Below are 15,411 nucleotides of genomic sequence, written 5' to 3'. Positions count from 1 at the left end.
TCTCAACTCTTCAAGACAAGGAAATACTTGATAACCTTCTCCACCTGGTACCATCCATTCTTCAAGACCATCCATATGGGATAGAGTGAGTTCTTTTAGTGCTGGGAACAATACTGCTGCACCGCCACCGCTACTAGGGAACTCATTGCCTATACATTTCACATTAGGCATTCCACGTATCTCTAGAATCTTAAGACGAGGAAGACATCCAAGTGTTGGGAGTTGTCTGCACTTGCTGCAACCATTCAAACTAAGGATCGTCAGATTATTGAGTGGCAAATTAGACATCCATGATGGGAAATCTTCACCTCCATAACCCTCAATTGTCATGTTTCTTATGTCTGGGTGAGGCTGCAGGCCTTCCAGCACACCCTCGTTGTTAACACTGCTGTTACCTTCATCACTCCATTCAAACACCAATTTGTTCATTCTTTTTCCACGCAGTTTTGCCTTCTCAGCTTCTTCTCTGTCTCTAACTTGCTCAAGCTTGCATATCTTCAATGCTCCTCTTAGTTCATTCAAACATCCCAGCTCTTCAACCATATGATTTGGACCCACAACAAATAAAGGCAGAGTTTGAAGGCGTGTTAAGAGTCTCACCTCAGCTGGCACTAGCTTTGGATCATCAAAATGGAGATGTCTCAAGCTGACCAAATTTCTCATTTTCTTGGGAAGCTTCTCTAGTGACTTGCAATCAGTGAATCTTAATGTTTCCAAATGGTAGAGCTTGGTGATGGATTCTGGCAATTCTCTGATAGCAGTGTCCGAAACATCAATATATCTCAAATGTCTCAGCTTGCAAATTGAATCTGGTAACTCTGTGATGTTAGACCGTCGCAATTTGAGAGTTCTCAAGCTTTTGAATTTCCAAGACCGATTGAATACATCAATCATTGAGAAAACAGTACGCGATTTTCTAGCATCAACCGCTGTTAATGCTGCCTCATCATCCCCACGAGACATGAGATTTAGATGACGAATATGAGATGCACCATCAACAGCCGAATCCTCCTCCAGATTTAACGCTTCTGATTTTGAGACCTGTAATGCAAGATCATGCACAAGATCATGCATCTTGCAACTTGTTACGATCTCACACTCATTCCTGTCAACATCTTGGAAAAAGGAATTTGCAAGCAAGTCATTGAAACACTTGTTGCCTTCGTCTTCCATCCTCCCATTTGATGGCCTGAGAAAACCTTCAGCCATCCAAAGTTGAACCAGCTCTTCCCTTCCAATTTCAAAATCTTTATGGAAAATGGAACAGTATGCAAAACATTTTTTCAATGTTGGCGATGACAAGTAATCTAAACTGAGTCTCAATATGCGCAAAGCTTTATTTCCATCCTGAGAATCCCAAATTCTACTGTTTAGAATTGACTTCCACTCCTGTGCCTGCTTTCCGTGAAGAGTTCCTCCCAAAACTTTAGCAAGCAATGGAATCCCTCCACATTTCTTTGCAATCTCTTTTCCAATAGACTCCAAGTCTGAAGCTATTGTTGCTCCTCCACCCCTGATCACCTTTTGCTTGATAATGGACCAACATTGATCAGCTGATAGTCTCCCTGGCTCGTGCTGAATCCCCGGAGAAGTCTCCATCATGTCTGCTACTTTCTTACTGCGGGTTGTAACAACAACAGCACTCCCATTCTTGCTGTTAATTTTCAACAGTTGCTCCTTCAAATCATCCCACTTACCATGGTCTTCATTCCACACGTCATCAAGAACAAGAAAAAATGTCTTATTTTCCAGCTCTTTCTTAAGGTTTTGAAGAATTGCATCAAGACTGTTCAACCCACCCGTAGTTTTGTCAATCATTTGCAACATTGCTGCTAAAATCCTTACATTATTAAAATCATTAGAAACGCAAACCCATAAAGTCACATCAAAATGTTTTTTCTCCCTCACTACTTCACAAACTTTTTTTGCTACAGTAGTCTTTCCAAGGCCAGCCATCCCCATAATAGGGACAACCGGAAGGACATGTTGGTTTTTGGTCAAGCTAGTCAGCATATCCATAACTTTAGAAACATCATCCTCCCTTCCTACGATTTCTGAGCTGTCAAGGAAGGAATCTGTTTCTCGATCTATGTCCCAGCTAACTTCTTGAGCTCTATCTACAGGTAGAGATGTCAATCCAAGCCCAAATCCGGCTGCATCTTTCCGGATTTCATCCAGGGTTTCATTGATCTTCTTAACTTTTTGACCCATATTCAAACGGAATGCAACTGGGTTGTGGAGTGAAAAGCAGTCACGTACCTTTCCCTTCTTTTGGTCTTTTCGGAGAATCTCATAAGCAAACTCGTCTAGAACATCTTCAGCATCGTAAGCTACATCTTGTAGCCTCTCCAGCCAAAGCTTCGCAGACTTGTCTGTTAATGGCTTTCTGGCTGCATCTTGGAGCACAGCTTGGATCATGGTCAAAGACTGGTTGAGCTTTCGCAGCTGCCCCTCCAATCCCCAGGCATGTCTGATCCCTTCAGCAGCTATGGAACTTACCCTTGTCAAAGTCTCCTCCATGGCAAACGTAAGAAGAAGCTCTGCTGCCATATTCTCTTTTTTTATTATTATTGTGGAAATCAAAGAAGAAATTTTGAGCACAAGAGAGACAAGTATGGAGTTTTGGAATGATGAGATACATTCAACTTTAGAGCATAGTTGCATGAGGTTCCCTTCCTCCCTAATTGATTGATGGCTATTAGAAGCATCTTCCACGAACCACTACTGTCAAGTTGTCATGCCATGGCTAAGAAAATTCCACGTACGCCTCTGTCGGCATGGTATTTGGTATAGTTTAAAAGTCGGCATGGTATTTGGTATAACTTTTATACTATACGGTTATACTAAATATCATGCCGACAGGAGGAAACGATTCAAAGCTATTGATCATGAACATGAGGAACCGATTCAAAGCTGAATACTTGCATTATCAACAGGAGAATATGAAAGTGATAAGCAATAAAAAAAAAAGTGGTCGAAGCAGGCAAACCCATAAATGTACCCCCACAGTAACCAAAGAAGTGAAAGTCACGTTCCGTATAAATTTTCCCCACTGAAAGCTAGATTTAAAGGTAGATACAGTTTAAATTTCATATCTTTACAAGGAAAAACAAGGTTTACCTCCCGCTATAAAGTTGTAAGGGGGATGGTTGGATTAAGCATTGTATTGAAAGGCTTCAAAGGTAGTGGTTTTTTATTTAAAAATATATTAAAATAATATTTTTTATTTTTTAAAAATTATTATTGAAATCAGCGCATCAAAATGATCTAAAAACACAAAAAAATATTAATTTAAAATAAAATAAAATAAAATAAAAATTAATTTTTTCAAAAACGTTTTTAAAATACAAAAATAAACAAGATTGTAGCCAAAACATCTACAAAAAGTACTCCAGCAATTGAGATTTAATTTGTACTCAAAATGGTGAAATCATACAAAGTAAAAGTTTAAAAATCAAATGAAAATTACAAAAAAAAAAAAAAACAATATTCAAATTCATAGTATTATTTGTCCATATCTATTTTTTTTTTGTTGGTGCATGGTGTTTACAGGGTTGCTGGGGGTTGGCTTTTTAACTTGACTAGAGAAAAAGATTGCAAAAAATAAAAATAAAAAATAAAAAAAAAAAAAAAAAAAGCTTTTGCAGCTACTGTCGTCAGTTGGTATTGGTGCTCTTATGTCTCTTGACCCTTTTCCAATATAATTGAGTTATTTGGTGAAATTTCCCATTTGGTTGGCTTACATGTTTCTCTTTTTCTGCTCTTATTTGTGTCTTCTAACCATTCTTCGTTTCTTTATGTTCCATTTGCGCACATTGTCACTACTCTCCTTAGTTGGCTGGTTAGTCTGTTGCCTGTTTTCCTTTCAATACTTTTGAAAATTCTTGGACAAGTTACAGGTGTCTTTCCATGCGGTCTATAGTAAAGTTTGAAAAAATATCACTACCAGAAATTCGCTAAATACCAACGGATTTACCAACGGAATATTTTCTGTCGGTATTTTGAGGTCGAAATTACCGACGGCCATTTTCCGTCCGTAATTCAGTCGGTAAAAACCGACGAAAACTTTTCCGTCCGTAATTCAGTCGGTAAATACCGACGGAAATTTTCTGTCGGTATTTTACAGACTGAATTACGGACGGAAAAGTTTCCGAATTTAAAAAAAGGCGGGTCGCTGACGTGGAGGTTTTGGCGGGTTATTTGTTTCCGACGGAATCGCCGACGGATTCAAAAACGACTGCCCGTACAGTGCCCGTAAAGTGATGTGACCGGTTCGCCGTTTAAATTTCCGACGGACTCACCGAGGGATTTGAAATGGCAGATCCGTACGGTGACATGTCTATGTTTCCGTCAGAATCACCGGCGTAATAACCGACGGAGTGTCCGTCGGTAAAACCGTCGGAAAAAGTTAATATATGACAGCTCTGCCGACCCTCTCATCCCCTATTTCTCCTTCTTCTTCCTCATCCCAACTCTCCCCATCTGCAAACAACCAGCCCCCCTCCCCCCCCAAAAAAAAAAATCTTCCTCATATCAGCACAACAAGTTATATTTCTTGAAGTTTTGTGGTCACAGCATCCGCGCGTGTTCTGATTTACCGACGGATTTTATCAATTTTTGTAAGTAATTATATCTTTTTAAATTTTAACATTTAATTAAATGTCAATTTTATTGTTTTTTAAGTATATGTATTTTGTTAGTAGATGTACATGTTTTATTGTTATTTCTCAAACAAACTTGTAGTATATGAATGTATAATTTTGTACCTGTTATGGTTTGTTTTAGATTTTGTAAGATTGTATTTGTTTGTAAATTGTTATTTCTTTATGGAATTACCGAATTACATGTGCTATTTTGAAATAATTAATAGCTTGCTTAATGGGCCCGTTTAAAGTTTTATCAATGGTATTGCGGAGTGGTAATTTCTGTAAATATATATTTTTTAATTCGTATGAACGTTGATAAATGATAATTAATATTTAATATTTATGAGAAGTTGTGATTGGTTTGTTGGATAATCTCGAGTTAAAGTAATATTTGTACAAGTTTATTTACCTAACTTAGTTAATTAATACATGATGTCATCATAATTTTATAGAGGTTCGATATAAGTCATGGATGATCGTTTATGGATGTATCGAGATTCACCCCAAGGATTGCGGATGATGGATTATTGTAATGGGGTTCAGGGTTTTATTAATTTCGTAACATCTATTCCCAGAAATTTTACTGGAGGCGGTATTAGGTGTCCATGCAGGAAGTGTGAAAATAAAAAGTATCTGCATCCAGATGTTGTAATGATGCATCTTCTACACAAAGGGTTTATGGAGAATTACCAGTGTTGGTATGCACATGGAGAAGTATTTGTTAGCGAGAGTGAGAGGAGAATGGAAGAAACAGTGGTTGGGTCTACTTCTAGTGCTAGCAACGTGCATGAAACGGCAAATGACAACACTAATCCTTACAGAAATATGGTTATTGATGCAATGAAAATGAATCAAGGTAATGGCAGTCAATGTCCAATCATAGAAGAAGAACCTAATGTAGATGCAGCTAGGTTTTTTGATTTGTTGAAAGATTCTGACGAACCATTATGGGATGGCTGCACGAACCACAGTAAATTATCGGCCGTAGCACAGGTGTTCACCATCAAGTCAGATCACGGGTTGAGTGAGGCCGGGTATGACAAGATTATTGAATGGGCAAGAAGCATTTTACCTGAAGGGAACAGGCTGAAAGAGAACTTCTATGCTGCGAAGTCCATGATGAAACCCCTCGGTTTAGGATACCAGAAAATTGACATGTGCCCTAACTTCTGCATGTTATACTACCTTGATAATGCTGAGATGACCGAGTGCATGACATGCGGGCATTCCCATTACAAACCTAGAACTGGTAGGGGAAAGACTCTAGTAGCATATAAAAAACTTAGATACTTCCCGATCACACCTAGACTGCAGAGGTTATTCATGTCACCAAGGACTGCTGAGCACATGACATGGCACCAAGCACACCATGCGGTTGATGGAGTGATGGTTCATCCTTCTGACGGCGAAGCGTGGAAACGCTTTAACAGTGTTCATCCTCACTTTTCAGCTGAATCAAGGAATGTGCGTCTTGGGTTGTGTACAGACGGATTCAACCCATTTGGGTCATTTGCTGCTCCTTATTCTTGTTGGCCGGTCATACTCACAGTTTATAACTTGCCACCGGGAATGTGTATGAGGCCGGAGTTCATGTTTTTATCTACTGTCATACCCGGTCCAAGAAGCCCGGGGCGGAATATAGATGTTTGTCTTCGACCGTTGATTGATGAGTTGGCGCAGTTGTGGTCCTCCGGAGCTCTGACTTATGATATATCGAGGAAACAAAATTTCCTTATGAGGGCGGCATTGATGTGGACTATCAATGATTTTCCAGCTTATGGAATGCTTTCTGGTTGGAGCACGCATGGAAAACTCGCATGTCCATACTGCATGGAAAACAACAAGGCATTCACGCTAGCAAATGGAGGTAAAGCTTCTTTTTTTGACTGTCACCGTCGCTTCTTGCCACTTCATCACAGGTACAGAAAGAACAGAAAAGATTTTTTTGTTGGCAGAGTTGAAAAAGATGTTGCATCCACGCGTCTTTCTGGTGAAGAATTGCATGATGTTGTCTCAGAGTACGGTGACATTGTGTTTGGCCTTCAATCAGGAAAGCAAAAGCTTCCTGGTTTTGGTTTGACCCATAATTGGGTAAAGCGAAGTATTTTTTTTGAGCTTCCTTATTGGAAGACCAATCTGCTTCGCCATAACCTTGACGTCATGCACATCGAAAAGAACATGTTTGAGAATATTTTCAACACCGTCATGGATGTAAAGGGGAAGACAAAGGACAACCTCAAGGCTAGATTGGATATAGCTTTATACTGTAACCGAAAAAATATGGAGTTGGTTTATGATGAGTCACGGGTTGCAAAACCAAGAGCAAGCTTCGTGTTGGAGAAAAACGCACAACTGCTAGTCTACAAATGGCTTAAGAGTCTGCGTTTTCCGGATGGACATGCATCGAACATATCAAGGCTGGTTAATATAGAGGACTGCAGATTATATGGAATGAAGAGTCATGACTGCCACGTGTTTATGCAAACACTCATCCCATTAGCTTTTCGTGATTTGTTGCCAAAGGGAATATGGGATGCACTCACGGAGATCAGTCATTTCTTCAGAGATATATGCTCCAGCAAGTTGAATGTTGATCACATTGAGAGGCTTCAAACGAATATCGTCGAGACACTATGCAAACTTTAGATGATATTCCCTCCATCATTTTTTGACTCAATGGAGCATCTCCCTATACATCTACCGTTCGAGGCAAAAGCTGGAGGACCGGTCCAATATAGATGGATGTACCCATTCGAACGGTTAGATATTACAATTGCAATGTAATTCATATATTAAAGTATTTTATATGTTTTTCTTAATTGAAAATACTTGATTAATATTTCAATGCAGGTACTTGTTTAATCTCAAGAAAAAGGTTAAGAACAAGGCGCATGTTGAGGCTTCGATATGTGAGGCCTATATTGTTGAGGAGATCTCAACATTTATCTCGTACTATTTCGAACCTCATCTGAGAACGAGAATCAATCGCGTTCTACGGCATGATGATGGCGGTGAAGTGCCTTCCAGTGGGAACTTGTCAATATTCTCCAATACTGGACGACTCACACCTAAAAATGCCGTAAGAGGAAGATATTTGTCGGAAATAGAGTTCAAACAAGCACACAACTATGTTCTATTTAACTGTGATGAGCTGAGACCTTTTATTCAGTAAGTTTATACTAATTAAACTTTGTTAGTAATATACTGTTAATTATATATTGTAATATCATACACTCATTATCACTTGCAGGCAACATCGTCAATTTTTGCTCTCCAATAACTCACAGCTGACTGAATCCCAGATCTTTCAATTACAAGATGAGAAGTTTGCCACGTGGTTCAGAACACATGTAAGCACTATCACAAACTCATTATAACTTGCAAAATTACTGTACGTATGCATGTCATTACGAGATTCTCGTTCATTTACTGTTTATTGATGTACATTACATGCAAGGTTTATCAAATGGGAAGGAGTGCACCTAAGTCATTGTCTTTACTAAGCCTGGGGCCTGAAAGAAAATGTAAGTGCTACAACGGGTATTTTGTCAATGGATATGTTTTCCATACTGAAGAATACGGGCAAGGAAGAAAGACATACAACAGCGGTGTTTGTGTTAAGGGATCCACTAGTAGTGAGTTAGAAGTTGACTACTATGGTAGATTAGAAGAGGTCGTCGAACTGCAATATCATAACGAGCAGAATATAGTGTTTTTATTCAAATGCTATTGGTATGACACGACTGACAGAGGAATCAGAGTTGATCCGCACTATGGTCTGGTCGAAATCAACTCAAAAGCTAGACTCCACAACATAAACGATGTCTTTGTTTTCGCAAAGCAATGTCAACAAGTTTATTACACATACACCCCTTCATTTAGAAAGGATCGATCAAGAGTGGATTGGTTGTCCGTTTTAAAAACGAAACCCCGGGGTCGTGTCAAGGTTGTTCAGGATGAGAACGAAGACACAAGTGTGCGAGATGAAGTCTTTCAAGTTAGTGAGGTGGTTGAACCATATCGAGTTGCTCCTTCGATTGAATTGGAAGAAAATTCAAATTTTCGTGTTTTCGATGATAGTCTTGTTGATGTTGATGCAGATGAGTTAAATTTTGTTTTGAGCTCTAGCGGACAACCAAATATCGATGAAGAAGATGATATTCATATTGAAGATTGCGATGAAGGTGATGACAATTCAATTGATGACGAAGAAGAAGAAAATTATGACTAACTACCAAAATGAAGCCCTATGTAAAACCCTTTTTTACATGTAATTTAGATTATGAATGATATATATATTTTGAAACACAAAATATTTATCACTTGAAATAATTAGTTGAAATGCCACAATTATGATGGATAATATATTTTGTGACATGAAATAATTACTTGAAATGCCACCAGATCACCGACGGCCACACCGACGGCCTTAAGTCCGTCGGCATTTCACAGAGAGTTCGAAAATAATTACTTGAAATGCCACCATATCACCGACGGCCTTAAGTCCGTCGGTGTTTCACAGAGAGTTCGAAAATAATTACTTGAAATGCCACCCAATTACAGACGGCAACACTGACGGACTAATTCCATCGGTGTTTCACAGAGAGTTCGAAAATAATTACTTGAAATGCCACCAGATCACCGACGGACACACCGACGAATTTAAATACGTCGGTAAGTTGTCGGTGGTTTACTTTTACCGACAAGATTACCGACGGACTGCGCGAATTTCAAAGGGTTGCGCATTAAATGCGCCTCTGACCGCGTAATATTGCCAACGGAATTACCGACGGACAACAAAAAATATGGAGGGTCATTAAAAATTTTGGTGCGAAATTCAAAATTTGCCGACGGATTTTTAGCACATCACCGACGGAATAAATTAAAATAATAATTAATTTTATATCCGTCGGTGAAGCCGTCGGTAAAACTGCCATATAAGTTCAAGTGACCGCCCGTTCAGTTCATTTTTTCTTCTCCTTCGTTTCTCACCTTAAGCTTTTGATTTTTTTCCTCTCCATTCTTCAAAGCTTTCACCTCCAATCTCTAGTAAGTTTTCTTCATCATCTTCATCAGTTTAAAAGGTTAGTGTTTTCTCTATTTCATTTTACTTTAATAGTTTTTTTTTGCTATTTTTTTTGTTATTGTTTTTTGTTTTGGTGTATTTTTTGTAATGTAGATAAAGTCTATAGTTTTTTTTGCATAATTCATTGCTAAAGTATATAGTTTTTTTTTTTTGAATTTTTTGAATATTTTTTATTGTTGTATTGGCATAATTATTATTAGTTAATTTGTTGAATTTTTATTGTTAATGTTGAATTTACCATAGAATTAGTAATTGAATATGTTGGAATAATTATTAATTTTACTTTATTATTGCATGATTTGTGTTTAATTTGTTCCATTTATTTTGATTGTTATTCTAGAGTTTTTTTTTTTAATTTATTCTTTTGTTGTATTGGCATAATTATTGAATAATTACTTGAATTGTAATTGTTAATGTTGAATTTACCGTAGAATTAGTAATTGAATATGTTGGAATAATTATTAGTTTTACTCTATTATTGCATGCTTTGTGTTTAATTGTTTCCATTTATTTTGATTGTTATTCTAGAGTTTTTTTTTATTTATTATTTTGTTGTATTGGCATAATTATTGAATAATTACTTGAATTGTAATTCTTAATGTTGAATTTACCTTAGAATTAGTAATTTAATATGTTGGAATAATTAGTATAGATTGGGTAAATTGGTTGTGGCTATTGTTAATATGTGCAGGTTTGTGGTTTTGGGTAGTATCCGTTATAGGGGAGGTGCTGTCGAATTTTTTTTTTCATTTGAATTTAATTATATAATTATTTGTATCAAATTGTGTAGATGCATAGAAGGAAAACCAGAGCTGGTCGCTTAGGTGCGGTCGCAGCTAGTTCGTCTAGCAGCGAGGATGATATTTCCTTAGGTGCCTCTCAAGAAGAGGCACCTACACCACCTGCGCCGTCAACCGATGCTGCCTCTTCCAGCGGTACTTCACAGCGCAGAGGCGGCGTGCCTTCGCAGCGGAATCAATTTACCCGCAAGTACGAGGCACAGTGGAAGGACGACCTTTCAATGTAAGTTTGTTAAGGTTTTAGTTTTTTAAAAAAAAAAATTACAACATAATTTATCAAGTAATCACTATTGAATTTATTTCATTTATTTTCAGGTTCACAAACATTGAAGCCGCCCGAGTAATATCATCGGCGTTTAAATCGTCGATGGAGATTCCATTTTTTCAATGGAGTCAGATATCCAAGCATCCTGAATGGATGCCTCAAATCAATGCATGGTTTAACAGGTTTGAGGTTGGTATTAATTTATAATTTTCAGCTTATTAATATAATTGTAAATAAATTATTATTTTTATTTAAACTTGTTTATTTATACAAAGCACAAATTCTGCTGGGACATTGAGCATAACGCTGTTGTGAGGAGGGTGTGGGAAAATCACGCGGCAACTAGGTAAGATCGAAAACAATACAGGATTTTTTAGACAAAATTTTATGTTTCGAAATGTAATTTTTGGTTGCGTGAAGCAGGTTGCGTGATTTTTGGTATGAAGCACAGAAAAAGGCAAAAAAAAACCGCGAGGGATAGGGGTTTCCAAGGCTGGAACGATGTTGCGGTTTGGAGGGATTTCAAACCGATATACATCCCGGAAGATATATGGCCACACTATCTTGAGCACGTGACGTCTGAGCGGTTCACACGACGCTCACAGTCCGGTGCTGGCAACCGGAATCGGCCAATTCATGGCGGGGTGACAACTCACACTGGTGGCTCCGTTCCGTTTGCTGCACATGCGAAACGGATGGTAAGATTAATTTAAATGAAATATATCGTTAAATTCAGTTGTTGTTAATATATCTTTTTTCATTATAGGCTGCGTCTCTTGGACATGAGCCGAGCCCGATGGAGCTGTTTGTGGAGACGCACGTGCGGAGTCAAGATCGCTAGAAGGGGGCGCAACAGTTCGTTGATAACCGTGCTCAGTATTTCGTGGTATGTTTGTTCAACCATTTTATTTTGTAAGTTATTATGTAAGTTATTATGTTTATTGTATTGAATATGATGATTACTTTTTTTTTTTCAGGAGACCTACAATAATCGGTTGAGGGAGAGATACGGGGACGATACTTTGACCCATCCGGAATTCGATCCGGATTTGTGGATGGAGGTTGGCTCGTCAGGTGGACCCGATAAAAATCGGGTTTACGGGCTCTCCAACACTACAGCCGACAACTTGCGGTCGACCCGTAGTTTTTCAACCGTTGGGAGCTCCCAATCAATATCGAGCTCCCAATCTAAGGAGTCCGTGGCTTTGCAGCAACTCACCGAGAAATACGATAACCTACAAGCGGAGTACGCACAACTCAAAGCGTCTCATGCACAACAAAGAGCGGAACAAAGAGCGGAGTCTGAGCAATTCAAAGCGTCTCAAGCACAACAAAAAGCGGAGTATGAAGCGGCTCAGGAACAGCAAAAAGCGGCTCAGGAACAGCAAAAAGCGGCTTATGACCAGCTTTACGAAATGATTATGAAATTGTCAAATAGCGGAACATGTGCGCCTAATCCTTTTTGGCCGTATAACCACCAGCCTCCGCCAGGATCTCCTCCTCCTCCTCAAGCTCCATCATCTTTATATTAATTTGTAATCAACATTATTTACCTTTAAAACTTCATTTATTATTTTTCTTGAAACATATTCAGTTTGTAATGAATATTATTTAACTTTGTTTTTTTTTTATGTTTAATAAAAATTTTATTTGCATAATTGGTTTGTATAACAATTAATTTATATAGTTTTATATTATATATCCTAAATAATTTTTTAAAAACAAATTAAGAAAAAAACTATTACCAAGGATTTCACCGACGGATGAATTCGGTCAGTATTTTAAACTTTCACCGACGGAATTATTCCGTCGCCATTTAACAGTAGCTTCTACCATTACCGACGAAATATTCCGTCGGTATTTCATACATTCACCGACCGATTTAACGATGGCTATTTTCCGTCGGTAATTGTAACTTCACCGACAGAATGAAAATCCGTCGGTATATTTCAAGCGGGAATCTTTTTTTTTGGCGCGCACGTTCCGTCTGTAAAACCATCGGTAAATGTTTTTTTTGTTTTTCCGACTGATATACCGACGGAATGGGGAATCACCGACGAAGGTAAAGCCGGCGGACGTATTCCGTCGGTGATGACGTCGGTAAAAAAATCACCGACGAACTTCTAATCACAGACCGACGGAATTTTTCCGTCGGTAAAACTGTGAAATCTTGTAGTGTATATAATTTTATAAATTATTTCAAATAAAATAAATAATAATTAAAATAATATAAATCAAATCTAAAAAATAAAAAAACAATTGAAAGATGAAGAAACTAAAATAATAATAATTAACATTTTATAAATTATTTCAAATAAAATAAGTAACAATCAAAAGAACGAGAACCAAATTTGATTGATAAAAAATTTCAATTAAAAAATGATAAGGAAAAAGCAAAATAAAAATAAAGATCAAAGTTAATATAAAAATTAAATTTTAAGGGATGAAATTGAAAAAAAAAATTCAAAACAAAATATATATAGCAATCAAAAGTTTGAGGACCAAATTTGATATAATCAACAAATAATATGACATTTCTAATTTTTTCACAACTTCCGGAAAGTGTTTTCCGTCCAAAATAAAAGGAAAACACTTTCCTGGAAACCAAACCAAAATTTCCTTTGACTGGAAAATGTTTTCCGTTGACCAACTTTTCTAAAGGTAAAAAAACACAGGAAAGTTTGGAAAGTGGTTTCCCGAAAACCACTTTCCAGGAAACAAACGCACCCTTGAATGTTATGGGTTGATTGTTATGGTTAATGAGTTATTTAGTTGTTTTTGGAAGATTTTAGGTAAAGATGATGATTTTGAGTTATGATTTGTTTAAAGGATGATCTTGAGTTAGAAATCTTGATATATCAGTAGGTGATCTATGGAAAATCCGGGTTTGAAGTTGAAGATGATGAAATTTTAATTTGGTCCCTGAAATTGTGAAGATTTTAGTTTAGTCCCCAAACTTTAGAAAAATTACAGACCGGTCCCTGGAGCACAGTCCGATATTTTGGATAGAATTAAAGATGAATTATGGACAAAATTCCAGTATTGTTATGAAATTATGATATTTTCAGTTTGGTCCTCTAATTTGATAAAATTATAATTTGACCCTTAAAAATCTATTAAAATTCCATATTAGTCCCTAGAACATAATTTGAGATTCTGTACAGAACTGAGGATGGATTATGAGAAAAATTCCAGTATAGTTATGAATTTATGACATGTTTATTTTGGTTCTCCAATTTGGCAAAATTGCAATTTGACCCTTAAAAATTTGCCAAAATTCTAGATTGGTCCCTAGCTGTAATATTAGTTTTTCAGGCCATTTTGATGAATAATTGAGGGTTGTTTAGTGAATTATTATCAATTCTTATTATTTGTTTTCTTATGAATTAGATTTCGGAAAAATCGTTTAATTTTTGGGTTTTTGAAAAAAATTACTAGTTTAGTTCAAAAACATACAGGGCTAAGAAATAGACCATTAGTTAAGGGTATTAAATAGGTTGTATGTTCTTTACGAGTTGTTTTTTAATATGTCTCATTTGTATTCAGATAATCTTGATATTCTGCATGTGGGACATCAGTAGAATTTCCTACAGTATCTGCTTTTGATTTCTATTCACTTTTGAGTTAGGTGAGTAAATAATTTTCCGTATGCATGAGAAATATTATAAATATTTGAGTTGTTAATATGAATTGGATCATGCTTCTTGATAATATATATATTGATTATTATCTATGTTATGATAAAAACATGATCAACTGTTGATTCTGAATTCTTGATATGAACTAATATATATTTTGAATTGACTTTTAAATTGATGGCTCCTCATTTGGTTTAATGTCATGAGTTAAGCATTTAGATATAAAAATATCTGTTTGATTATGATTATGAACCTATGAATGTCAGTTAGAATACCCATACTAACATGGTAATGTTTGTCTTTGTGCACATCGTATCTGAACCCTAGTTGGTCGGGGGAGTCATCAACTTGTATGGACTGATCATCCCATAGTACAAAGCCTCATGCTCATTGCATTTTAATTTTTTGACGAGTTTTACCATATGATATTCTTGTTATGACCTATTTGAGAAACTTTCCTATAAGAACCTAAAGTCATAATTGTATATATATTCCTCATTGTTATATTACCTCATGTATGTATATTGAACGCTATCTACTAATTGAGTTGTTAAACTCACCCTCTCATTATTTATTTTTTCAGGCTTATAGCTTGTTAGCAAGTCACTTTTGTTGGACCTTCATAACTTGCTTTTTTCGTTGAAATTTGTACTTTTTCTTTATATCTAGTTAATGCTTCATAACTATGAATTTATATTAATTTTTGTATTAAGATAATTAAATTATATTATGAAGTCAGTTTTGTTATTACTGTTGCGTTGAACTCTAAATGAGTTATTTAAATATTAAGTTTGTATGTGAGTTTGAGTTCATATAAGTATAGAATCCTGGAAGGAGACCTTGTCTATGTGCCGATTATGAATCTGAAAATCGGGTTGTGACAATGAAATAATGTATAATAAACAAAAAAAAAACTGATCTCTTTTCTATATATTGTATAATATATGCCACAAACCATAAAAATAAAATAAAACAC

At 36.5% G+C, this 15,411-nt stretch overlaps 1 protein-coding gene across 8 annotated transcripts in view; it reads right to left on the bottom strand.

Annotated features, from left to right (window-relative positions):
- The window catches only part of LOC18104714 (putative disease resistance protein RGA3), a 137,675-nt gene that overhangs the window by 80,556 nt on the left and 41,708 nt on the right, over nucleotides 1–15,411 (bottom strand). For 3 of the 8 annotated variants that reach the window (XM_052452210.1, XM_052452207.1, XM_052452211.1), the window contains one exon: nucleotides 928–1,199. In XM_052452210.1, the coding sequence (XP_052308170.1) occupies nucleotides 928–1,199 (272 nt within the window). Of the gene's footprint in view, nucleotides 1–927; nucleotides 2,665–15,411 lie in introns of those variants that run through there. The other 5 variants (XM_052452208.1, XM_052452209.1, XM_052452206.1 and 2 more) reach the window with 5 other exon arrangements.

The sequence above is a fragment of the Populus trichocarpa genome, chromosome 4 (genome assembly GCF_000002775.5).
Source record: "Populus trichocarpa isolate Nisqually-1 chromosome 4, P.trichocarpa_v4.1, whole genome shotgun sequence".
NCBI classification, from domain to species: Eukaryota; Viridiplantae; Streptophyta; class Magnoliopsida; order Malpighiales; family Salicaceae; genus Populus; species Populus trichocarpa.
Note: the sequence above shows the minus strand (reverse complement) of the source record. Positions and strands in the feature narration are given on the sequence as shown.